This window comes from Fukomys damarensis, unplaced genomic scaffold (genome assembly GCF_012274545.1).
Source record: "Fukomys damarensis isolate Sample0158 unplaced genomic scaffold, DMR_v1.0_HiC HiC_scaffold_7, whole genome shotgun sequence".
NCBI classification, from domain to species: Eukaryota; Metazoa; Chordata; class Mammalia; order Rodentia; family Bathyergidae; genus Fukomys; species Fukomys damarensis.
This window is the reverse complement of record NW_022900919.1, coordinates 30378341-30406144: the sequence shown is the minus strand read 5'-3', so window position 1 is coordinate 30406144 and position 27804 is coordinate 30378341. Positions and strand designations below refer to the sequence as shown.

At 38.7% G+C, this 27804-nt stretch overlaps 2 protein-coding genes across 2 annotated transcripts; both read left to right on the top strand.

The window, feature by feature from the left end:
* Nucleotides 1-3449: 3449 nt before the first annotated feature.
* Nucleotides 3450-13132, top strand: Snrpb2 (small nuclear ribonucleoprotein polypeptide B2). Its single transcript, XM_010634124.3, has 7 exons — nt 3450-3567; nt 5145-5267; nt 5539-5711; nt 8179-8319; nt 9187-9234; nt 10772-10860; nt 11304-13132. The coding sequence occupies exons 2-7, from the start codon at nt 5204-5206 to the stop codon at nt 11461-11463; spliced, it is 675 nt and encodes a 224-aa protein (XP_010632426.1). The 5' UTR covers nt 3450-3567; nt 5145-5203; the 3' UTR covers nt 11464-13132.
* Nucleotides 13133-20256: 7124 nt separating this feature from the next.
* On the top strand, nt 20257-23024 carry Otor (otoraplin). Its single transcript, XM_010634125.1, has 4 exons — nt 20257-20371; nt 20716-20855; nt 21746-21853; nt 22949-23024. Exons 1-4 carry the CDS (start codon nt 20257-20259, stop codon nt 22970-22972), a joined length of 387 nt encoding a protein of 128 aa, XP_010632427.1. The 3' UTR covers nt 22973-23024.
* Nucleotides 23025-27804: the final 4780 nt, after the last annotated feature.

Sequence of the window (27804 nt, the reverse complement as noted above, 5' to 3'; positions counted from 1 at the left end):
AATTCTGGCTTTCCTTCACACTTCTTTGGATTGGTGATCAGGCTCTCAAAGGCAAACTTCTTCCAAACTTCACGGAATGCCTACATAATTATAGTCCATCTCAGATTCTACCCAACCTGAGGGTAGTATTTTGGTGTACATGAATGACACTTTACTATTAACATTTACACAGTAGTATGCATCAGAAGTGATCTCTGGATTTTTTTTGTCTCTAAAACCAATATGCTTACAAAGAATAAAATAGACTAAACTGAATAAAAGGAAATTACTGCACAAAATTATTTCCTTCCTGATTGGGGGTGAGAGGGTTGCTTTTTAGAAAGGCAAGGCAACATAATTCCACTCACCTGAGAAAATGTAAACCCAATTTGGAGCTCAACAACAATGCTTAGAATTGTTTAATGCTTATAGTGAAAATAATTTCACTCTACATAAATTTCTTAATGTAATCACCACCTGGAGAGAGAAATACAAAAAAAAAATTGCCATAAATTTTGTGGCTCTAACATAAATGAGACAAAATATATTCACCACAGTTTTATAATATGTTTTCATTTACACATGGCCCCTTCTCAAAACTATTGCAGCAAGATACTGAAAGCATTAATGAGAAACATAAAACACATGTAGATGGAGGTAGGAAAATATATGTGTACTCAGAGGCACTAAGAGAAACCTCAGTTATCATCCGTATAATGTAGACATCTTGACACTGTTTTATTCCCAAGTGGCTGTAGTAATTTTTCTATTGCCCCTAAAAATAAGCAAACTTTATCATCAGGAGATACATGAGGCTTGGATACAATAGTTACAGCACTGCTGTCAGTTTAGTTTGATAAAAAGTATTCATCTCATAGGAATGTAAATCACATTAACTAACTGAAGTATGAGTCAAACTGAATAGAACTTCAGGGAAACACATTTGCTCTTCTATCATTTTTGAAATATGAGTTTTTGACCTGGTTTGATCAGGAAGAGGTCAGAGATTATAGAGAATTTGGTTACAGAGGAATGCTAGTTGTTTTACAGTACCTGTGACTACAATTTCTAGGCTTTAAGAATAGAGAGTTATGTAATCAGGCACACACAGCTTCTCACAATATCTGATAAGCTCTTCTCTCCCTTCATTCCCTGTCAGACCCAGTTTCAATTACTGGTTTCTCGAAATCATTCAGAAATTCTCAGAGTGTTACCAGATTGGGTAGGGACTAGCAGTGTCTTCTAGGTTATTTGTCCTGATCAGTGAATTGTTCCAGACAACTGCTGGATGTGAAAGATTACGCTTATCTTAGGGTTGAAATAAGAAAATGAGAAGAAAAAGGAGAATAAGCACAAAAGAAGTGATCAGGGAGAAAAGGGTGCTTTGAAAAAAGGATGAGTCCTGCAAGCAGAATGGAGCACTGTAAGAACAAGAGGGCAATGGCCCCAAAGTTGATTGCTACTGTTGTTTTATGTCATCTTTGATAATTGATCCAGGTGATCTGTGGTCGCATTTGATCTCGTGCTACAAGACTGATATCAGATTCCAGGTTCGGTGTATTCTCATGTCAGAAGATTGGCACCAGGTGCAGGGCTCAGCTTGATCCTGCGTGGAGCTTGCGTGCTGCTGCTCTGTGCCTGTGGTTATTAAGTATCCTCAAAAGGCAGTACACTCCCACTCCTCCAGCCATGTTGCTGTGCCCTGGCGTCCTACTACAAGAGGACAATTAACAGATTATCACACAGCCCAGAATGACTACCCAAGGACAGGAAAATGCACTGGTTCTTTTCAGAACCCAGAAAGCAGCATGCAGCATGCAGACCATTGCCACTGAGTTGGCATTGGGTGATTTCCTCCTGACAGTGTAATGTACAGGAATCATAATTTAGTTGTTCATGGGAACAGGATGTGGTCTCTCTTCAGCTTCTGCCGTTCCTGTGGTGTTCTCTTCCCAGCTGGAGTATTGCTGCATGGATGTACAGTATCTAATCCTAACAGTTATGAATCCTTGGCCAGATCCATTTATGTAATACTGTCAGATGATAACTTATTTCCAGAAATATTTTAGTCATTCTCATTATTATCAAAAAGAACTCATTGCTCAGGTGTCTATACTGAAGGACAGTGTGTACTTTGTTATTTAGAAGTTATTTCATATTTATTTTGCATTCTCTTTTGAATTGTTAAGGATACACTCAATTCTTTAACTGAGATAGGACCATTTACATTCCTTTTAGTTTTTTTTTTCTTGTTTTTGAGACAGGGTCTCACCATGTAGTTGAGACTGACCTGGAACTCACTGTGTAGCCCAGGCTGGTCTCGAACTCACAGTGATCCTCCTGCCTCAGCCTCCTGAATGCTGGGATTACAGGTATGCGCCACCACACCTGGCATTCCTTCTAGTTTTTATACTTATACAAGAAAGACTTTTTGTAACCATTTAACTTTACTTTCAACACTTACATGCATCTTCCTAAAATGGTATATTTACTTTAGTACTGCCTAATTTCCCAGTCACTCATTTAATAATATTTATAAGTCATTTTTCTAATTACGCAGAGTACTCAAATGAACAAAGCAGACAAAAATCCCCATCCTCAAGACATAATTTTCAAGTTGCAAACTTTAGGCTTTCATAATAAAAGCCCCACAACGTCAGCATGAGGAATTGCTGTAAAATTATATAGGATTCAAGAAAAGAAAAAAAATGGAAACAAAGTCTTTATAAATAGGGAGGCGAGAAGGGGTTGAAGGGAGGGCAGGGGAATGGAGAAAAAATAACCAAGATATATCAATGATGAATGGCAACATATTGTATACCTAAAATGTACCAATAAACTTAATGAATTAAAAAAAATATGTCAGGCAGAAAACCCTGAAATTAAAAATTGTATAGAAATCATAAGTTGCAGGGGAAAAAAAATTATAGGATTTGCAGCCGGGCCTGGTGGCACAAACCTATGATTTCACTAACTAGGAAGGCTGAGGCAATAGGATTGCAAGTTTGAGCCCAGCCAGGGCAACTTAGTGAGGCCGTTTCAAAACAAAAAATAGGCTGGGGAAACAGCACCGTGTGAAGGCCCTGAGTTCAATCCTCAGTACAGCAAAAATAAATAAAAACAAAAGATGATTACATAAGATTTAGAGAGATGAAAGGCATCATTTTTTTCTCGAGTAAAACTGTTAAAGTCGTGGTAGTGGAAATTAATCACTGCCCTTCTCTTTTTCCTCACACTACGGCCCTGGGTTCCTACTTTTAGCACACAATTCTCCCTTACCTTCCCTAGTGCCCTTTCCAGCCACTTCCAGCCCTGCACAGTGCGCACGCGCAGAGAGAGTCCAAACTGCAGCCGCCCAGCGAGGAGTCATCGATCTACTCGGCGATCGACTTCTCGACTTGCTGGCGCTCCATTGAGCAGCGTGGTAGCTTTACTTCCGGTGCCTGCTCCATTTCCGGCTCGCGGTTCTTACGGAAGGTGGCGTAGGCCTCTGGTGGGTTGGATCGACCTGTACCTGGTTGTTGAGATTCCGGGTGCTGCTCGGTCGTACCCTCAGCTGCTGGAGTTTGGAACAGACCAGGCGCAAAGGTGGGGTAGGGTCGAAGGCGTTCGTCCCGGAGTCCGCATGGGGGCGGGGAAAGGATGGAGTGGTGCGCTGGCCTAGAGAAGCGCCCGAGCTTTTAATGGGGCTGTTTGGAGGTAGCAGGTCAGCTCCCTTGGGCTTCTGGCCTGGGAGCTTGCGCTTTCGAAGTCAAAGGATGATTAAGATCCCTCTGCTTGTGTGCACGTTGACGGCTGGCTTCGCTTTCGGGTCCCTTCCGGCTGCTCCCGTTAGGGTTTGGAGAAGGGGCGCCTGCAGGTTACTCTGTCCTCATCCAGTCCGCCGTTCCTAGGCCGTCCTGAGCTTCCCAACTTCAGATCTGTCGCTTCATTCTATTTTCTGTTTTGTGATGCCCGCCCTCCTCCAGGTTTGAATTTAGGAATTTACAATCCTTCTGGAATCCCTACTTTTCATGATACTCACACAAGCACAGACCCTGTTAATAGGCTCTCGCTTACTAGTCATTCTGTGCTGTTCATGTACAGTGGGTGCATTAAATTTGTGAACTAAAAGAATTTGTGAAGCTGCAAGGAAATAAACTAAAAAATGTGCGGCAAAAAAAGAATAAAATATGAAAGGTTCAATGTAAATATGAATTCCAAACAATGGTAAAATATGAAAACGAAGTAGTGCGGTGAATGTGAGAGAAATGTTCAGGAGAAAATTAGAGGGCTGACTTCCCAGGCCTGCTGCTTATTGGCAGTGTCACCTTAGACAAGTCACTTACCTTGTAATAGCCATTCATCATAGCTATCTCAGGTGCTGATTGATCATGCAAGAACTGTCAGGTCTTTCTCTCGTGAATCTTCTGAGTAGTACTGCGTGGGTGCTGTTACTATTCCCTTGAGGACCTGAGTGAATGAAGAACTGGACTTTAGTGAGACGACTCATAAGTATAAGCAGGATTTAAATTCAGATCTGCTTGGTACTACAATCCGATCTCTTAATCATCATACAGCCTTGGTGATGATGCATAAGAATTAAGAAATAGATGTAATGGGCTGGGGATTTAGCTCAGTGGTTCGGTGGCCTGCCTTGCAAGCGCAAGGACCCGGGGGGTGGGGGAAGAAAAGAAAGAAATGTGAAAGTGTTTGGTAAGTGTGCCCATGAAGTACTCTGCAGACTTCATTAATAGTATGTCAGAATTTACTTGATGTATGTTTGCTGGTTTCTTTTTCATTTTTCATCATGTGTTGGTTTTCTTAAATTACTTCACTGAAAAAGAAGTTCTTTCATTGGGCAAATGGGAAGACAGTATCATTTGTTATAACTGGAAGGCCAGTATAAAGATATTTATTACTTCAGATGTGTTGATGTTACTAAAATCTGTCTATGTACTGGTTGGTGTTCTACCAAGTTTTGAGCCTATGATCTAAAAGGGAGGGCTAGCAAGTGCTAGGGAGGAATTAAAGTTACTAACAGCTGATGTTTCCTGACTTTGAGGATTGAAAGAATTTTGAAAAATTAATAACCTTTTTGTTATGTCTTTATGCCATATTATGTATGTAATGTGTGATTTAACCCTTGCTGTTAATAACGGATCATTTATTTATTGTCTGTTTAGGTTATTTGAAGAAATAATCTTAGGCTTTGTGGGCTGCATACAGTTTCTGTTACCCAGACATGGATATTAGACCAAATCATACAATTTATATCAACAATATGAATGACAAAATTAAAAAAGAAGGTACATACTTTAAAAAATATTTGTTAACAGCTAAAATGTTTTTTACTGCTTCACAACTTTTACAACTTCAAATTGTCCCATGGTTATCCTTTTCGTTTCATTTGATGTAAGGATTTTAAAGCTTTTTAAAAATAAAAATAGGTAGAGATTGTTTAATCTTTTTACTGATAATGATTTCAAATAACTTATAATGGAAAGCATTCAGTACATTATCATGAAGAATTTTGTCACTGTTACATTTTCAAAAAACTTGTTTTCCCTCTTTGTACAGAATTGAAGCGATCCCTATATGCACTGTTTTCTCAGTTTGGTCATGTGGTAGATATTGTGGCTTTAAAGACTATGAAGATGCGAGGCCAGGCCTTTGTTATATTTAAAGAACTGGGCTCATCCACAAATGCCTTAAGACAGTTACAAGGATTCCCATTTTATGGTAAACCAATGGTGAGTCATTCCTGTTATGTTCACTTTAATTACTGTTAACAGTTTAGTAGATTTGTAAAGTAGAGACTGTTGCTTTCTGCTTTTAATTGTATGTTAGGAGGAGTGATGTAGATATTCTCATAGATACACTAGTAAAGTTGAATCCACTTTTGTAGCAGTTCATATGGCAGAACCAAAGTATATTGATATAACATTTTTTTAAATGATGGCACCTTACGCGAAACTCTTTATCTTTTAAAAATAATTATGGGGTGCCAGAGATTTAGCTCAGTGGTTCCAGCGCCTGCCTTGCAAGCGCAAGGTCCTGAGTTCTATCCCCAGTATCAAAACAAAATTAAAAATAATCATGGGTTGAGAAGCAAATCTGAACTGAAGTTTTAGCAAATACTGTGGGGAAATACTGCATATCAGAAGCTATGCAGTCTAGGCAAAGCAGTTATCTAAGGAAAAGTAGACTTAATGTACATGTTTCTGAATACCTTGAATGGAAGTGAATTAGTTACACATGAAGTATTTAAACTCGAGAAGGAAGATGAGGTCTATATACAGCTGCTTCCAGAAGGGAATTAGGGAGCTCAGTTAAAAGGCCTTCGTATAAGTCAGAGGACTGGATAAGGGTGGACACAATGGCAGCCAGAGTCCTACTGTGTGAGTACAGACTTTGGATAGAGATTCCGAACTGCTTTTCTTCCAGGACTAGAATGTGGTATGAAGTGATCATAGAGCCAAACCCTAGGATGTAGAGGATCTGGGTCCTCGTTCTGGTTTTACCACTAACAGGCTGTGTGCCTATGGTACACCTCTAAAGTGTACCACCTCTAAAGTGTCACCAGGTATAAATATAAATCTTGTCCTTTTGTACCTTTTAAGTTATGAGTGAATTTTTAGCATTTATGGGTGTGTGATCCTACACCAAGGTTTCTAAGCAGTGGCTCTTCTGACATTTTAAACCAACAAGTCTTTGTTTGAGGGGGCTTTGCTGTGCATTGTATTGTGCTAGAAGCATCCCTGTCCTCCAGCCACTGCATGCTAGAGACACGACAGCCAGCAGTGTGCAGATAGTGCCAGCTGTCCCTTGGCCAGAAGAAATCACCTCTGGTTAAAAACCCCTGACAGACTAGCTGGCTGGGAGCTCTTGTTGAAAGCAGATACTTTCATAAAGATGTTTCATAAAGATGCACAGATCGCTCACCAAGGTCTGTTCAGGTCAGGGACGAGGGTGGAGACATTGGGGAGCTGGAATCAAGGCCAACCATCAGCCTGTTTCCTTTGGTTAGATCTTGGTGGCGGCCAAGATCCAGAGCTGCTGGCCGGGAAGCCCACAGATAGCAGCTGTGGTGCAGCAGCCCGGTACAGAGAAGGCCTGAAGTTGTGAGGTACAGCCGGCCTGCTTCACTGCTTCTCTACTACATTCATCTTCAGGTGAAGGAGAGGAAAAGAAAAACTGTTCTTTGTTTTAAAACATCTCTGCCTTCTGATTTATACTACTTTAAAATACCTCTTTGTCTCTTAAGACTAAAGGTCACATTCTTGCTGTACAGGGGCAATTTTAGATAGTGATTTGTAGGGCTACTGTGTTTTGTTGTGGTCAGAGAGGTAGCTACTCTTCCCACTGTTGGCTTGAAATGAAAGTTGCAGTCTGCACATAGTTACACCCTAGATAACAATTTAAGTCACTAGCAAAAACATTTGGACAGTTTACTGGTATTGACTTTAGCTGTGTGGTGATGCCGTAGGCCAGGACTACGCTGTGCAGAGTGGGTCCCCTTGCCCTTAGCATGGCCCCTTTGTGCTTGTTGAAACCACAAAGTCTTAAGGCTCCCCAGAACTGCACTTTGACAAGTTCTCCAGGCTGCTGGATTGCTTACTACAGCAGATGGAAAGCCCGTGGACCAGTGTGAACACTTTCCTGTCTCACAGGTGCCTTCCATTCCTAGTGGCTCTGTCATAGTAAGAGTTGGTGAGTGGCCCAGTTGCACAAGCTGTGATGCTATCCTTTGTTTCCTTTCACAACATTTTAAAATTTAAATTGCTGCTAGTAAAGTTATTTCATTTAAAAATAATGGATTCAAAGAGGCATTAACCTTTGAGAGTAACAATTTCATATGGCACATTTGCAGCTGATGACCTACCTATGTTGAACGCCCTTTTGAGGCTTTCTGCTCAGAAGTAGACAAATTTCCAGTGCAGCTTCCTGTTACTAACTGGAGAGAAGTAGTGGTGCAAGTATTTCAGTCTTGTTTCCCCCATATGAAAACAAATGGATTTTCTTTTAATATGTATTTAACTGTATTGTTAAATCAAACTCTGTCTTAGTTGTACATTATAGGCCACACTTTACTTCCACCTGGCACTCAGTATATTGTGACCATTTCCTTAGGAAGGGTGTTTAAAATTAGCTTGTAGTATATGTGTGTAGTGAATTTGGCACGATAACAAGTAACCTGTCTTCATATAATTAAAACAGCGAATCCAGTATGCAAAAACAGATTCTGATATAATATCTAAAATGCGTGGCACTTTTGCTGACAAGGAAAAGAAAAAAGAAAAGAAAAAAGCCAAAACTGTGGAACAAACTGCAACAACTGCAAACAAAAAGCCTGGTCAGGTAAAACAGATAAATTTTATAAGTTTTGGGGTTTAAAATCTCATTGGAAGGGCTGGGGATGTATGTAGCTCAGTGGCACTGTGCCTGCCTGGCAAGCACAATGTCCTGAGTTCAATCCCCAGTAACAAAAAAATAAAAAATTTAAAAAATAAAAGCTCAGTGGATGCCTGTCATACATGTGTGGGACAATCTTTGAAGCATATACTTGTGATACACATGTGTTTAGAAGGTAGAATTAAGTTGGAATGACCAAGTTCTAAAATTCCAGTATTTATATTTAAGCAACAAATTAAAATACAGACCTTTACATGAAGAGATGTATAGAGATTTTTCTGATTTGCATGACATTTAATTCCATCTTTCTCCAAAACATGTTACTATCTTTTGGCTTATTTTATAAGTTTTGCCTATAAATAGTACTGTAAAAAGTATCTTTATCATCAGTGGTCCACTCAGAGCTTTTTTCACCAATTTAGGGATACAAAATCTTAATTTGAAATATGAGGTAGGTGAAATTATCACTCAACATATTTACTGCTGAATTAAACTGATTTAGAAATCATTTTTATTTATTATATGTATATGCAATTGTTTAAAAAAGTAAGATTGGTCCTTGTTTGTCTCATATATTTCTCCATTTTAAAACATAGGTGTTAAATTTTAAGGTTAAATTCAGAAATAGACTTTCCAGAAATCATTGACCAGTTAAATACATGAATTTTATAACAGTTAAGATGTAAATTGTTAAAGTAAGATTAAATGGATTTAAAAGGTCTGAAAATGTTATTTTTATGTAGTGGTTGAAATACCTGTTGCCTTGTTAGAGGGATTGGAAATTTTAATTGTTTCCCCATTTCTTTTGTTTAGGGAACATTAGCAACTAATGCCCAAGGAAATGCAACACTAAATCCTCAGGTAATACTTTTTCCATATGGTGCTTACTTTTTTTTTTTTTTCCGGGTACTGGGGATCAAACTCAGGACCTTGTGCTTACAAGGCAGATGCTGTGCCACTGAGCTAAAAAATCCCCAACCCCCACCATATGGTGCTTACTTTAAAATAAAATTATACAAAAATCATAACAATAGTATAAAACAACTTGTATGCTTTTAAAACCAAAATTATCCCATCTGTAAGAAATCATGTTAAATTTTGTACCTCTTTAATGTTAAGAAGCTTACTCTTCTCAACAGCTTAAATATAGGAGAAAGAAAACAAAACTGACTAGTCCTTGTTTTCCATAATGCATCAGTGACAGAATTGAAATGGCAGATTTGAATCTTAGAGGGATAGGAGCAAGTGTGTTTTCTTTAGGGTGTAGCCTAGGGCTTTATAGTCATACAGCACAGAGGGACATGAACTCTTCTCTTCCATTTGGCCCAGCCAGCACCCCGTGCTCTCCAGTAGACTCGCTGTTTGGGAACGGTATTTGAGTTAACCTTTCTCTTACTTCCTTAGCAAAAGTGAATTTTAGCCTTATATTTTAAGTTTCTTATATGTAGTTTTAGAAAATCCTTGCCAAATCTCCCATTACATTCTTCAAAGCAAAGAGCAGAGCTTTGTGCTAATGGTTTCATACTTGCTTCCTGAAATACTGAGGCTGGCAAGATCCATAAATCCAGTCCACTAAGGTGTTTTCCTCTGATTTTAAGTTATTTGCATTTTGTTTTATCTGCTTCCATTCTTTGAACTCCTAGCATTTATAGTCCATTTTACAAATGCCAGCACTTAATTCTCTAAGCCTTGAGTTATTTGTTCATTGTTTTTTACACCTGATCTCTTCTCTCCCTAAAACTAGCCTGAAGACTGGGACTCTTCTTGTGCATAAGACCCTTTTCCTGTAGTTCCTCATAACCTCAGGGTGGGGCATCAAATAGTTTAATGTCTAATAACATATTTGTTTCTAGATAAAACTGGGTGCTGTTTATACCTTATTTATGTCCCCAACCAGTAATGGTTCTCAGTAGTAACCTTTTGGTTCCATGTTACATATCTCGAGGCAGTGAACAATAGTGCAGAGGAATTGAGTACTGAGTATTGCCTTAGTGGAGTATCCAGCTGAGGAGGGATAACACTGCTGCCTTTCCTAGTTTTATTAAGTTATTTTAATGATGTATTCTAGATGACAGAATTCTCCAATTATAATTGACCCTTAAATGCTTATAGCATAAATATTGTTTTACATACTGTTAATAAATAGATAAAATCTTTAAGATTGCAGTCTTTCAACTTTGGGGTATTTTGACTTGAACATCTGTTCCTCGTCATTGCTGTTAGGTTTATATTTATTTTTCAGATGTCACTGTTTTTCAGCATTAGTATTTGTTGTAAGATTTCACAAGCCTATATAAACTGGAACATAGCTCTCTGAAATTCAGGTTTTAATGTAGAAATAAAAGACTTAACATACTGTTTACAAATATAAGCTAACTTTGCCATTTGTTTTTAATAGGTCCCTGATTATCCTCCAAACTATATTTTATTCCTTAATAATTTACCAGAAGAGACTAACGAGATGATGTTGTCCATGCTGTTTAATCAGTGAGTTGATGCATAAACAAGTCTGTTTCCAGTATTCTCTTACCAGGACACTTAGCACTTCCATTAGTTGAAGTCATTTGTCATCCCACAGTAGTCATCCCTTATGGGTTCATAGATTTAACCTGGGATTAATCATAGATTGAAGCCAGTGTGCAGTTTTAGCAAACAGAAAGCTGACTATTCTCTGATATGTGAATTATTAGTTCTAATGAGTGAGTGTAACAGGAAGCAAAGCTTTGACATAATGACAGAAACAGAATCAGCATAGATATTTCCTGTTCTTTCACAGTATTAGAGTTTAGACTCTTCCATCCTAATCAAGTTTTTTGGTAGCATATGATTGCTTTTCCTGGACCAGTATCAGAAAAGTGCTGACAAATATAAACACAAAGCAGACATTTATGTATGTATATGTCTATATGAATTGTTTGTGTTCCTTTCAGGTTCCCTGGTTTTAAGGAAGTGCGTCTGGTACCTGGAAGGCATGACATTGCTTTTGTGGAATTTGAAAATGATGGGCAGGCTGGAGCTGCCAGGGATGCATTACAAGGGTTTAAGATCACACCTTCCCATGCAATGAAGATCACCTATGCTAAGAAATAACATTTGGGATAGTCATCTTTAAGGGACTTGGTGTTATTTATGGTGTTTGTTTTGATAACATTTGGTCAGGCCATTTTATGGTTGGAAGTGAGGAGAAGTAAAACTGAAAATCTTTTTTTGTGAGAGATTTAACCACAGCCTTAGTGAACTGTGTAATATGAAGGCCTTAATTTTGTACAATAAATTTTTATTTGTATTCTGAATATTTCATGCTTTGTTTATTGTCCTTGTATTCTGAATATTTTAATTCTTTGTTTATTGCCCTTGACCTGTCCTGAGATGCTTATTCTAATTTAGAACATATCTTAAGCACATAAAACTATAATACAATGCTTTTCAGTAATTTTAGAGTAACTAGTGATAGAGCAATACAGTCATTTTAACAAAGGTTAAAGACTATTATATTAATTTTTAAAATACATCATAATTAGAGAAAATGAGACCTGAACAAGATCTAAATTTGATCTTTGTAACCTTCAAGGAAATGAACATTGTACTTTGCTATAGGTAGAGATTTCAGTAGCCTTTCATTCAATATTTTGCAAAGGTCATTTAAGAGTAACTACTGTATTCTAAGAATACAGAAGGAAAGCATCTGCTGTCTTTAAATTTTACATTTTCCTTCCTGTTGAGGTGACTCTTCCTAAGGAGTATGTTTTCATTACTGAAAGACCCCCAAGGGGAGGACTTAACAATCTATAATTTTTTTAGGATAGGTAGACTAATTAGTATTGCCAGTGCTAATCTTGCTACCTCTTTGTAATTCTTAAACACCAATGTTCAGATATTCCCAAAGATCCTTTAGCAATTTGATTTATACTTAAAACTGTGAATTCCCCTGTTTTAAAGTCATGAGGATCTTTATAAATGGACAGTTTTTGGATTTATGATATATACTAAACCTTATTTTTTGGCATTTGTGTTTTAGTATTTCCTTGGACAAAACCCTATTGAATACTTTCAGAAAGGCTGCTTTTGGCCTTAGGTAAATAGACTCTTAGTGCATCACTTTTGCATACACGTTAAGTGGGAAAAAGCAAAATAATTTTTTATTCCTAAAACTACCACATTTAGAGGTATCCCTCCTTTGAATAACTTTTTAACCCTGTTGTCAGTCTTGTGTAACAGTGAATTACTCCCAGATGTTACAACAGTACCAGTTGCTGTTAGATATTCTGCTTACTCTGAGTCACTACTTGTCTGATCCCACTTTCAAGTGGCTGTTTTGGAGGAAGTAGAAAGGCCAGTGTGGCCAGAGTGGTGTGAGAACAAGGAAGAAGAAAAATATTGGTTAGGATTGGTCTTTCTAGGGTTTTATACTGAGTGAAATTGAGAACTATTTTAGAGGATTTAAAAAAATGAAGTAAAAAAATTCACCTATTTTAGTGTCCATTTGATGGGTTGGGGAAATTGTATAGTCATGTAATCATCAACAAGGTAAAGAGCTTTCTGTTACCCAAGAAATTTCCTCTTTCCCCTTTGTGGTGAAATGACCCCTCCTGCTTCAGCCTTGGGCACCCACAATGCTTTATATCTCTGTAGTTTGGCCCTGTCTGAACTGCTTTTGAGATTGATCTGTGTTGCACGTGTGAGCAGTTTCCTGCACCAATATATGGGCATTTGTGTCCCAACCCAGGGCCATTATGAATAAAATGACAACATATGAACTTTCACATACTGGTCTGTGTGTATATTAAATTTTGAGCAAAGAAGTAACGTCTTGATTTACTTTTTAATTTTTTCAGTTTAGATACATTTTCTAGTTTTTATTTGAAGAAATAGTACACACAACTCCATGAACACTTGGATTACCAATTGTTAACATTCCTGAACTTTTCCAGACTATGTTGATCTGATTGCCTGTCACCCCTCAATACATTCATGTATACTATTTAAGTAAAAGGCCATTCTCGCATAGCTACAATCTAACCATCAAAATCAGAAATTTAATACTAATCTCACATTACAAAATCAATGTTTTGCCAATAGCCCAATAACAACCCAAGAATCCAGTCTTGGACCTTACTGCATCATGTCTCTTGAGTTTCCTCAGTTCCTCAGCCTGCCCTTAATTTCATATAGACATAAAATTGCCTATGAATCCATCTATCCTTGGATGTATCTATACAATTATGTAAAAGCTATGACTTTTCAGCAGTACCTTAGGCTGTAGACCAACAGCCCTAAGCATATTCTAGTTTTCCTCCTTCCTGGTGTGTAATTCCCTTCACCAGTTCCATTAACCTCAGTGTATTAAGTTACTTGCTCAGAGCTCCCATAGGCTTTAAGAGGGAGGAAGGGAAATGATTAAATTGGAGTACTTTGGTCTTCCCTATCTTGAGGAATGACTGGAGGAGGAAGTGTTATCAGTGTAATAGGTCTCAACTTGGCATGTTGGAATCATCTGGCAGACATTTTTGACTTCCTGTGCCCAGCCTGCATCCTAGATCAGTTTATCTCTAAGAGTGAAACTCGGGCATCAGTGTGAAAGTTCTAAGGGCGATTTTAATTTGAGTCAAGCTTAAGAGTTAACAAAGTTGGGATAAAGGATTTTGGTTGATTTGATGAGCTGTTTTCTCTGATGTTGTGGAGATGAGAATGTCTGTGGGTCGTTACAGACCCAGAAGCTAGGGCACAACTATATCAGGAAGATTTGGGTGATAACCCAGAGATTAAACCAAGGACACCCCGACAACAAATAAAGATGAGAAAACACTTAAGCAAGACACAAAGACAGACTTCCAGTTCACCAATGGCAAACAGTAGGGCAAATGAGGATGAAAAGGCTGATAGTGAACCACCAGGACACCCTGAACTCAAAGCACAGGAAGTAACAAAACAGATCAATCAGGCTCTAGAAAAATTCAAAACAGAAATAATTTCCCAGATAACCATAGAGATGGTGAGCAAAATGACAGTCATGATTTGAGACTCTACAGCAGAAACTGACAAAAAAATAGATGAGCTCAGGACCACGATAGAAGCCATGAAGGCCCAGAATAAGAAAGAAATGGAAACAATAAACGCCCAACATAGGAAAGAAATGGAATCCATAAAACAGATTCAAACATATATCCAGGAGATTAAACACTCCATTGAAAGTGTATGCAACAGAATAAAAGAATGCGAAGATAGACTCTCAGATATAGAAGACAAGATTGCAGTCAGTGACCATGAAAAGAGAGGTCTCTTAAAAACAGTAGGGGATCATAAGAAATCAATCCAACTCCTAGATGATGCAAAGAAGAATAGCATAAGACTGATAGGAATCCATGAAGTAGCAGGAGAAAATACAAATGACTTTAAAAAGCTGTTCACAGCATTAATGACAAATCACATGCAAAGGAAAGCCCATCAGAATCACAGCAGACTTTTCAACACAAACCCTTAGGGCAAGGAGAGCCTGGAGTGAGATATTTCAAGTACTAAAAGAGAACAACCTCCAACCTAGACTGATCTATCCTGCAAAGCTCTCTTTCAAAATGGATGGGGAAGTAAGATACTTCATGACAAAGAACACCCGAGAAACTACATGAATACCAAGCCAGCGCTGCAAGCAATTCTAAACAAGATCCTAGAAAAAGACAATGAAGGCAACACCACCATGAGGCCCAACAGAGCAAATCAAATAGGCAAGGCAAGAAACTAAAGGTGAAAAAGTGAAAAGAGTCAACAAAAGGCCAATAACATGACAATAATAAGTCAGTACATATCAGTTATAACCATCAATGTCAATGGCCTCAACTCACCAATCAAGAGGAATAGACTGGCAAAATGGAATAAGAAGTAAAATCCAATAATATGTTGTGTACAAGAAACACACCTAGTGCAAAAAGAAGCCCATAGACTGAAAGTGAAAGGATGGAAAACAATTCTCCATATGACAGGAGCCCAGAAAAAAACGGGGTAGCAATCTTATTTGCAGACAAAGCAAATTTCAAACCAAAACTGATTCTAGTATTATTGATGTAGGACGGTACTGTATCATACCTCTGTGAATGTAAAAGAACTTGTACCTGCTTTATGATACGTAGTAGTGACCATGCTTTATCAGGGCTATTTTAGTGATATTACTCTAGAATGTTCTCTTTCCAGATGATGATTTAGATGCTAAAAAAAAAAAAAAAAAAAAAATGGTGCCAGGTACCACAACAGCAACAGAACTTTGCTGTTTTCTGGATATTATTCTTTTCTTTGTTCTTTGTTTTTTGTTTTTTTAATGAAATGTGCTGAATATCTATAATTTTGTTCAGATGACTGCAGAACCAAAAAAAGCTGTTGCTGCTATTGATGCATAACATACTGGTATTATTGGTCTTTTTATACAAATATAAATATCTATATACATATAGATATATAATTTGAATTTTTGGAAACTTTGTGCTGTCAATGTTGGAAAAAGTTATCCCAATTTACTGTGTTGAGTTGGCATTATACAGAAATTGACAGCCATATTGGTCTAGAAATGTTAATTTTTTAAATTTTTTTCCATTTGTACAGGGGTAATGCACTGTATTAAATATGTAAGATCATATCTATGTGGGTTTGATTACAGAAATTAATAAAGTATTCTCTAAATAATGAAAAAAAAGAATAAGACTACAAGAGCAAGAAGCAATTTAAATATGTTCAGGGACCATTTTCATCTTCAGAATTAAGGATTATTTTAATCTTACATCAATTGCCTTTTCTCTTTTACTTTCCTTTTTAGTTTTATTTTAGGATTCCCTATTTTTAATGTTCATACAGAGATTTCTTTAACTGAAATACTGAATAGTTTCTCTGGTGTGAAAAACTGTAATAGTACACAGGATCCTAATGAGATAATTAATAATGTGAACTAGGAAGTAAAGGGCTAAAGCTGTGGGGAAAGTGGGAAGGGTGGGGGAAAGGTAATAAGGGAGAGAAAAAAAATATGAGAAATTGAAAAAATAGAAATAAAGTGCTTGTAAATGGGGAGGGGAGGAGAGGGTGAAGGGAGGGCAGGGACAAGGGGAAAAAATGAGAATGAAGACCTGTCATGTAAAGATACAGGATCCCAGTAATGAATGTAACTGTATTGTATACCTGGATTGTACCAATAAACTCAATAACAAGAAAAAAAGAGTTAACAGAGTAGGGCTGGAGATTTAGCTCAGTGGTTCTGCTGCCTGTCTCAAACACAAGGTCCTGAGTTTGATCCCTGGTACCAAAAAAACAAAACAGATTTCTACATTTATGAAGGTTACAATAATTAGATGATTAGTTCAAGTGGTATTTTTTCAAAGGCAGCATATTGATAAATAGAAGTTAGTATAAAACTAAAATTTGCAAACTCACAACCCCATTTGAAGGTTTATATTATTTTCTGTTTATATATAAGAAGTAATTTTGTTTTTTGACAATGTACCCTCTGGCAGTCCAGTGAAGATAGTGAGGCGCTGACTTTTTTTTTTCCTCTATTTAATTTTCCCAGAAGCAAATGTTAGCAAACTTCACACAGTTTAGCGTATGTGAGTTACATGGTTTCTTGTTAAGGTATAGATTCAGATTTAGCCTGTCTGGAGTGAGGTCTGACCCTATTTTGAAAAAATGATACCAAAGTTAAGGTTTGGGGATGACATTTTGGTGGCAATTACTTAGTGAGTCTAATTTGGAAGTGTTAAGAATATCTCTTTAAATCTGATACCGAAATGTACAATTTCAGAAGGATATATACTCAGTCAAGACTGATTTTTTACTAAGTATTTTCCTGGGTTCTAGAATGATGAACAAGGTCTCTGTGTCATGGAGCTTTCATCATAGTTGGAGACAAACTGTCCTCGAGTAAATAAACTAGGCTTGTCAAACAGTAAGACGTGCTGCAGGCCAGTGTACCAAGACTGGGAAGACAGGCTTTGGGTTGGAGGAGCAAATGGAGTGGCTCTTTTAGGTCACCGTCTCTGGAGGAATCATGGTCAGAAACCTGAATGCCAGTGTCTGGGAGTATGGCTTAGATCTAAAATGTCCCTCAGTAGTCTCATGTATGTAGAAGTGAGCTTGTGGAATGTGACTGGATCACTGGGGCGCTGTACTCATCAGTGGGTTTATCCAGGGATGCGTTCACTGCTGAGTGTGTTGTTAGGAGGTGGGTCTTGGTTGGAGTTGGGTCACTGGGGATGTGATCTGGAAGGATGTATTCTTTCCACAGCTCCTCCCTTCTCTCTGCTTCTGGCTTCCACGAAGTGGGCAGCTTTGCTCTGCCATGTCCTTCCACCTTGGAAGTTGACTTTGGGGCCAACTGACCATGAGCTGAATTCCCTGAATTGTGAGTCAAATTAAACTTCTCCTTTAACTCTTTGGAGGTTGCAGCTGACATGAGAGATGCAAACAAATTCTTACATATTGTTTAGGGGTAGCATCAGGTCCACAACCTTGGCAGGATTAAGTCGTGGGTGTGGGATATTGTGTCATCAAAAGCCACAGATTGGGCTGGGGATTTACCTCAGTGCTTCCGTCTCCTGCCTCAGAAGTGCAAGGTCCGGAGTTTGATCCCCAGAACAAAAAAAAAAAAAAAGAAAAGAAAAGAAATGCCACAGATCTACCAGCATGACAGGAATAGTCAGTAAAGAAGAGAAAGAAGGGGAAATCTAAGAGGCAAAGGGGCCAGGTCCTAGAGGATGGCAATCCAAGCTTTTGCAGTCTCCTCCATTTCTTAAGTGTCTCTTGGACAGCAATTGTCTTTTAGCTCTCCTGTGTAGAGGGCTGGCTGCAGACTGCAGCAATCTGTGGAACAGCTGCTGGATCAGGATGAAGATTTAGCCCATGCTTTAGTTTTCCCACAGAATACTTTTAGCCCACTAGATTACAAGAAAGAAAAATGCACTGACATTATGCTTTCAAATATGATTTCTAACTCATCCTTTCCTTGACACGCAGCAGGAAATAGAAGATTTAAAATCCCAATTCTAATTTGACAGCGATGAGTGGAAACAGCCCCAAACCACAATTCCTCTGGATGACCTTTAGATCGGGGGGTCAAGAAAGGGCACTTGGGCAATTGTGGGCCTCAATTTCCTTATCTATAATGAAAGTATGGAAAAAAACAAGCTTCCAGGTCACAGACAGCTGTATAAAATATCCTCCTCTAAAAATACACACACACACACACACACACACACACACATTCACACACAAAATCCATTTTATATACACACACAATAAAACTATTGCAAGCACTTAATCATACATATGTATTCATAGATCCAAAACAATAAAACATTTTTATTATAAGCATATTTTGCTTTATCAATTTATCCCTTAGAAAAATATTTTGCACTAAATTACTTAGTAAATTGAACACTAATTCCTCATTTTGCATGGTGACTACACTTGGGGTTGCAGGAATAAGGTACACTCTGAAACCACACCATCAACAGAGTTGGAGAGGGCATCCTGATGGAAATCTCTGTTCAAGAAATGGTGGGGTGGGCATGGTCATCCACCTCTTCAGAAGGATGCCAGCCCCAGACACTGTAAAAAGCAGCAACTGTCTGTCTCTTCTAATAAGACATGGGGCAGCCTTTTTTAATAGTCACTCCTATATCTCTAGGGCTGAGAGCAGTACATGCCACACAGTAAGTGTTCAGTAAATATTCAATAGATGGAGCTAGTAGCAGTCTCTCTCTTTTCATGGGAAACAAGTCCAGAAGCTGAGAAGGTAATGTAAACCTCTATCTAACTTTACCTGATTCTCAGTGAATCATGCCCCATGAGCATTTTGAGCCTGAATTTTGAATCCCTCAGAGGAGGTTGGTACAACTTGGATCTCCAATGTCCCTCACAAGCCTGTGTAGTAAAGGCTTGGACCCCAGGATGGCACTAGGGATGGATGGTGCCTTCGAGAGATGGAGACCCACTGAGAAGCCTTTAGGTCATTGAATGTGTGTCTGGGGACTGCGGGACCCTGGTCCCTTCCTCCTCTTCTTCTGCTTCCCAGCCATGAGGTAAGTAAGTTTCCTCCACCACACACTTCCATCTCCATGTTCTGGCCATGGGCTTAAAATAGTGGAACTAACTGACTATGGGCTGAAACTTCCAAAACCATGAGCCAAAATAGCTTTTCCCCCGCCATTTATGTGTCAGGTATCTGTCATAGGGATGGAGAACTGACCTACGCAGAGGTAAAGAAAGAACTGAACTGTTCTTCCCAACCCATCTCTCTCTTTCTCCATTGGTGGGGTTTAAATGTGTCACCCACTAGTATGTTATAATCTATCACCAGTCCAGGACCAGCATAACTTATAAAACTCCTTTCACAAAGGTTTTGTATTCACCACAATCCTTTACTTTTTATCTAAATTCAAGTGTTTATTAAATGGATTTCTTAAATCAAAATTACTTGTACTAAAGATATAAATCTCACATGGTATAGAAATAGACTTCTGTAGTTAACATGTCTTTGCTCTTAAGATGAAAGACTATGAGGGTGAAATAAAAAAAATTTAAAAATAGTTCGAAATTCTCATAATCCTCTCAGCAATGCTGCTGATCAAGGAAATAAACCAGAGTTAATTCAGCTTTACAAGTGGTGCACCATTATGGGTATCATTTGTGTGCAAAAGAGATGAGGAGTTTGGCTGCCTTTAGAAAATCTGATGCTAAATCCGAGTCCCCAGAGTCTGGGAGCCAGTGATGAAAGTAGAGGTGGCGGACATCTTCCCATTGGCCATGGCTATTTACCCAGAGGTTGGCTTTCACATAAAAGATGGGATCGCTGCACTCAGTCCTCACTTCTAGTCAAAGAGTGCCAGTCAAAACAGCAGAAAAAGGAAGATGGCAAGGATATTGTTGCTTTTTCTTCCAAGTCTCGTGGTCATATGTGCAGGACATGGAGTATTTATGGATAGACTTGCTTCCAAGAAGCTGTGTGCAGATGAAGAGTGTGTCTGTAAGAAGCTTTTTACGCTTTTCATGATCTTTGTATTATATAATTGAAAGGAAATCCACTAACAGCATAGAATTGAATTGACTTTGAAATGAATCTTCTTTAATATGTATTTTATCAGTATTAGGTTTCATAGTCTGTAACTTCGGTATCTGACAGTGGAGAAATCACTTGGCTGCCAAGGCTTTGTGATTGCTCTAGTATTTTGTCTCTAATTCTTGAATTGAACCCCAGGTGTACCCTGAGTGGTATTAGTCACTCTGACTTCCTGGTTTTCTTATGCTTTGTCTTTTTACACTATGAAATGTGGTCTCTTTGATTTATTTATTTATTTATTTATCTTCCAGATACTATTTCTCTGGCTAGAGCCCAAGAAGATTACAATGCCCCAGACTGTAGATTCATAAATGTTAAAAAGGGGCAGCAGATCTACGTTTACTCAAAGCTGGTAAAAGAAAACGAAGCTGGAGAATTTTGGGCTGGCAGTGTAAGATGATATTATTTAAAAATACACATCCTGACACATGCTGCTCTTAATTTTTCTTCAGTTTCCTATCTTCAACCCTTTGTAATGTTTAAAAATAGCTGGCAAGAACAATAAAGAAATTGTAAATGCAAATGCAAAAGATCGGCTATACATGCTCTTATTACATTTTTTTAAAAGTAAAAGTAATTTTATAACAAAACCAGAGGTGGGTTAATGTGATATTTTGGCCAAGGTGGGGGGCATTCCCATTTTGAGACTTGCACATCTCATAGAGTTTGAATCTTATTAAAAAATGTGTAGAGGGTTTGCCAAGTGAAAGGTATGTGTGTTGGCACTCAGTCTAAGTTTCGATATACTTTTAGGAAACTTTAGCAGCATCTTTAATTCCACAGAATCTGCTTCCTTCAGTTAAGAGACACAGAGTTGGCCTGGGGGAAGGATGAAGCCAGATTGATTTACTGCCTTTACCACCCCCAAAGACAGGTCCTACAGTAGTCAAGGATTAAACTGAAACACATTCAAGGGCCTGTTCATTTGAATTACTAAAATTTGAGAAATACGCATGCTTTAAAATAAGTATCTATTTACTTTTTAAAATTTTTTTACTGACTTTCCTTTAACTGGATTCCTTTTTATTGATGCAGGCAAGTGACAACATAGAATAAAGGAAATTAATGCTAAAGTAATGAGACAAGTCAAACCAGGCCACAAGAAAATAGGGACATAGCTCCCATGGATTAGCTTAGTTGCTGTAAGAGAAGTTCAAATTCCACCCGGAGTCCCCTGGTACACAGAGGAAAGGGAAGGCATTGGCAGTCAATGTAATTTGCAGTTTCTTGAGAGAACTTCACATCAGCTTTGTACTGATTCGTACTCTCTTGGGCACTCAGGTTTACGGTGATCACCAGGCTGAGATGGGAATCGTGGGTTATTTCCCAAGCAGCTTGGTCAAGGAACAACGTGTGTACCAGGAAGCCACCAAGGAACTTCCCACAACAGTAAGCCTCTCTTAGATCCTGGGTGATATAGTGTGGTTCGACAAATACACCATGCAACTTAAGGGAAGTGTAGAGCAAGTCCCCATCCTCCAATGGCCACTTTTCTGAGACAGTGGGGTTTGGGGAGGCATTTATACCAACTATCAACAGTGAAAGATTAGTGCACTTTCTCTACATAACCCCTTTTGTTTGAGTTTATTATTCTCTTTATGTTTCATTTTTAACTTTATTTTTTCAATTTTAGTGGGTTTATAATTGACTAGTAGGAATTGATTTGATGTTTTATATATACATATATTGTGAAATGAGCATCACAATCAAGCTTACTAACATCTATCACTGCATACAGTGGGCTTTGTGTGTATGTGTATGAGTGTGTGTATATATGAGAGAGAGAGAGGGAGAGAGAGAAAGAGAGCATTTTAAAGCAAATTTCAAATATACGGTTCAGTTCTCCTTTTGTTTTAAATTGGAGTTATCTTGGAAGGAGTCCATGTCATAAAGAAAGAAACCAAATTAGTATTAACCAATGCTTGCAGAGAGTTTGCACTGATTTACAGGCTATAAGTTGGGGAAAAAAATTAGCACCTGTTTTTCATAAGATCAAAACATTCTAGAAAAATCTTTGAATGTCTTATTTTTGTGCCTTATTTTTTTTCTATTTATGTATGAAATGAAATCATGCTCTTACTAATGCCCTGGGGTCCTGTAAACTGCTGGCAAAAATAAAAGAGCCTCTCTGAGCTGCTTTGTAAGGTGGTTGTTTTGAAGTGATTCTCCCGAAGCTAATTACTGTGCTTCACATAGTGCGCAGCCTACACAAATCCAGCTCACTTGTCACTGCTTCTGAGCAAGGAGCTTGATCTGTCAAATAACCAGAAATTAAAAGTTTATCTGAGGACCTTCACTTTGAGTAGTTTTTGATTTCAAGTGATAATTATTTTATATTCTTTGAGGTTCAACCTTTACTTATTTTAAATCCGATTTTCTCTTTGATTAAATCTGATTTTGAATAAAGAACTTACATCTATTTCCTGGCCCAGCCTGTTTAGTTCAATCCTTTTTTTGTATGTGTGTCTTTTTTATTTCCTCCAGGATATTGACTTCTTCTGTGAATAAGAAATTAAACTGCAGGTAAAAAGGAAACACCAAAAATGAAGGAAAATAAAAGCAAAAACAACCAAAAATGCATATATCTATTTTCTGGCCTTCTGAAAAGAGTTTGTTATGCTAGAAGAGGGCTGGAGCTTGGGGCTAGAGGTAACAGGTAAAAGATTTTCAACTTGTATTTTTCTGGCTTGGTCTTTCCATAAGCTGGAGCAAGACAGCTTTTGGCTTAAATGAGTGAATTAAAACCAAAATTATTTTTCAGCCTAGGAAAGCTTTTCTTACTTTGAGGATGCAAACAGAAAATGGTTTATAATGGTTATTTCTAAGTACTAATTCTTTCTAAATCTTTGATTCTCCATATAAACATGAGTGAGTCAAAGTTCTTATCTTTGGGAGTAATGTTTTTGTTTTTGTTTTTGTTTTTAGTTATTTGTACTTAAGATCATTAAGGAGTATTCTAGTACTTTTTATTACTTTTGACATTTGAAATTTGAATCTGAAGCTGTGAATTAAAAGAAAACAGGTTTTTTGGACCGATAGATTCTGAGACTGTGGTTTTGAATTTCTCTTTTTAAAAAGTTTCACAAATTATTTCAGTTAAATGATTTTACTTCTAAGTGATCAACTTACCCCCCCATTAAATAAATATATAATGGTTTATATTCTTTTCAGGATGAACTCTCATTGGGTGTTATACAAGCTTCAAGCCATTGAAAGACTGTGGGTTCTTTTCTCTGCTTCTATTTCAACTTTTAATTTCCTCTTTGTTTGAAAACTTCTCTCATCAAGTGTTATATACTGGTATCAGTAAATATGATGAGAAGATGCAGATTTTTAGGTCCTGATGGGCCCATAAATTTTTGTGTATTTAAATGGAATTCTGCATTGAATGTGTATTATTAATGTAATTCTTTTTATGTACCTGTGAGTTTTTTATTTGTTTACATATAATTAAAATGTCTGTACTGTGCTAAAAAGGTCATAATTTCTGAGTTTTTCTTTTTTAACTGATGTTTTTGACCTTGGGGATGGGACTTGATTTTTGTCTTAGTGTGAAGAGGGAAGCAGAAGAAACCTTCCAGGCAGTCAGACAATTGGGGTAGTGTCTTTTTCAGTTGTGTCCACTGTGACTTTAGGTGAATATCATCTTACGAAGTTTTTATGGAGACCAGATGAATGAAACAGTACTCAAACTAAATCCAAGAGCTCCAGAGTTCATTTGATTCCAGCTCACTTTATTCCATAAAAGGGTCCAGATAGCAATAAGAAGTTAAGATGGGCAGTATTTATCCTACTTCTGTTTCTGGCTGCTGCTCACCTGCTGGCCTCCCCACTGTAGATGTCCTGTCACTCCTTGAGACACCCAACACTCCCAGGGTCTACCTGGGTGGCCTCAGGACCTAGCCTCACCCCATGCTTGGGCTCTGCAGAGGAAGTCTCGCCTTCTCTCCCCATTCAGCTCCCACCTACCAGACCCGGTCCACCCAGGAGCAGCAGATCATTGACTGGTCTGAGTCTCCTGGGAGCTGATTTGCATTAAAGGAAAGTACAGGGAAGGCTGAACACAGTGCCAAGTGCACTCCTGGGAACTGGATAGGCTACAGAATTGCAGGGCCCACCATAGACCTGAATCAGAACCTGCCTTTCAGCGAGGTCCCCAGGGGACTCCCAGCACAGGAGAGAGACTGATTTTAGCTCCACTTCTCATCTTAAAGAAATAAAGAAAGAGAACCTGGGAGATGAGGCAGGCCAAAGTTACTACAGAATTGCTAGGTTCCAGACCCTATCTGCCCCACTGTATTGCAGTCGCTTGGTGGTCTTTTGATCTCTATCCAGAAGAAAGGTGGCTGAGCAGTTGTAGAGTGAGAGTTTGAGGCAACGAGCCCTTCTGGGGCCCTCTCCAGTTGAGGAATCTTGGCATTTTAGTACCTATAAGAGGTTATCAACCGATGACTTTAAAAAACACTTCCCCAAACCCCTGAATCTGCGACCTTCGAGCTTGTAGGTTTCCATGATACCCCAAGATAAATACCATGATAATCTGCTGCCCAAGTCTCCTGCTGTAGTCTGGCAATCATGTGCCAGGAAGCTGAACCTGGTTGCCTATGGCCCAGCCCTGTCTTGAAGAGTTCAAATACTCCAACTTGTTCCCTTTCAGCCAAGATACACTGTGAAGTCTCAAGGTCCCCACTCACCATTCCATTTTATTCCTCTGATCTTACTGCCCTTCAGATGAGCAATGACTGATTAAACAACATTAAACAGAGCAGGGGAGCTGCTGCCACTCCTTTCTAATCTATGAGATAGTTAACTCAGCTTGAGAAGTATGAAAGTTTTATGATGCAGCTTGTTACTGCTTCCCCATGGGAGAGAACAAAAGAGATTTAATCCTCTACCTCTGACATCAAAGAATAAGAATTCTACCTGTGGAAGCATAAATAGTACATGACAGTGCTTGTGGGGAGGGGATGCAAGCAGATTTCAGGATCTATCTGAGGATAAGTGACAGGCTTTGCCTATAGCAGAGCTCTTTAAAGAAGTTACTGGTGCAGGGTGAGTCAGGTGGTGTGATTAAAACATACATTGAATGTCTCGATTAAAACATACATTGAATGTCTTGATTAAAAAATTGTTACAGTCAAAGACACAGTGCCACTAATCCTCCTCAAAATGCACTCCCTTGCTTCAGAACACACTTATTCCATCATTCTTGCCTCTCTCTGAAGCACCTCCAAAGCCCTCATTATGAGTCTTCGGTCGCCCTGTCATGCCTGGCTCAGTGGCCTGAATTAATTCAAAATGTAGACTTTTCTTGGTTACTTTGACTTTGGGGAAGAGCCAGAAGTCACACGGTGCCAGATCTGGTGAACAAAATAGATGAGGACTTACAGTGATGTTCTTATGAGCCCGCCTTTCCATTGGATGGCACTCAGCAGCATTCACTCACAGATATGAAACAGGACTTCCGGAACTGCTTCAGAAATTAGCACAAATGGGATAAGTGTTTCAAGTGTAGGAGGGCATTTTGAGGGAGATTGATGATAATGAGTCTTTTATTATAATAATTTTTTTAAAAATTTTTTTGAGACAGGATCTCACTATGTAGTTCAGGCTGGCCTTGAACTCACTATGTAGCCAGGCTGGTCTCGAACTCACAGTGATCCTCCTGCCTCAGCCTCCCAAGTGCTGGGATCAGAGGCATGTGCTACCACACCTGGATTTAAATTTTTAATTTAAATATTCAGGGTATTCTTTTCATCACACCTTGTAAGCAAAGAAATGGACCCAGTGTTAGAAGAGCTGGGGAATCATACATGTTGGGACACAGTAAAATGACATCATGTTTAAAGGAAAGTGTGCTGCATAGTTTTGGTGGCTCAGAATAGTCAGGTAATGATAAAAGAGCCCAGGGTATCATGGAGCTTTAAAGTAATGTGAGCTGCTCTTTCCCAGCTGTGCACTTCAACAAAGTTCTACACCATTAGGCCTCAATGTCCCTGACTCTATATAGGATCAGCAGCACCTCCTGTGCTGGGTTATTGTGAGAATTAGATATAATGTGTTCGCATGGTCTGGACCATTAAGTGGCAGTCACTAACGTCTGACTTGCTAGGGCTGTGCACAAAATAGCCTTCTCTCAGTGAATTGCTGCTACAACCTGCTAGACATTGCACAGATAAGATAGAAGTCAGTTATACTGACTCAGATCATCTGGAATGTCTTTTTATTTGTTTATTTGTTTGTTTTGGTACTGGGGATTGAACTCAGGACCTTGCACTTGCAAGGCAGGTAGCAGAATCACTGAGCTAAATCCCCCAGCCCTCATCTGGAATTTTTAAATAAAAGACATTTGTAACACTTTCATGCACTTCATGAATCTTTGTAATTTTATCTTGTTTCTAAATCACTTGAAATTATCTGAAATATTTCAGGAATCTTTCCATTAGCAATTTGGTGGCATTGTATAAGCATGATTTGGATTCCAAGTCCCAGTCCTGCCCACAGACTTTTTAAATGAATACATGAATACCGACCTGTGAGGGTCACTTATGCCACACCTTCTGAGGCTCAACATATGCCAGTCTGTGTAGAATTCACTTCTCAGTGGGTGAGACTTACCTCAAATGGGTGTGAGCATGCAAACCCATCAGCGTCAGCTCAGCAAAGTGGGTGTGCCGATCCTAGCAAGGGTCAAACAGCAGCACTTCCGGGAAACCTCCTCACACAGGGAGTGTCCTTCTAGGGTGTGAGCTCCTGCCATGCTCACAGCTAATGACACTTGCAGTGACTGCAAGATGATATCATCCCTCTGCTCTCTGCATTCAGATGTCTGCTCAAACACTCGAAACCTCATCGACTGTTGCCTTGTATGAGACCCAAAGCACAGACAGCCAGGAAACCCCCAGAAAGAGAGGACAGCTCCGTGGGCTGCAGCAGGTATACAGCTGAAGGCTGAGGTCAGTAGCTTTTACCCCTCCAGCAAAGTATGCCCAGGTGTGGGATGTGCACTGCAATTTCTCAGCACAGTGATGCAAACATAAGCACACACGCACACACACACACACACACACACACACACATTTTCTCTCAAGCCCAACAAATGTTATCTTTACAAAAGCTCCCGTGGTACATCTTCCTTGCCTTCATTATCAGAGAAGTGTCTGATGCAATGTCAAAAAGATATTTTTAAAAGTCTAGCAAAAGAGAACAAGCAGGGGAGGCCCTGTAACTTCTAAACTCTCATAAATTTTTGCTTTAAATCCTTGCTGCTTACACCCTCCTGGGTTCTTGCATAACACTGTGAGGGGCAGACAGCCACCCTAGCTCATCCTGCTGTCTCA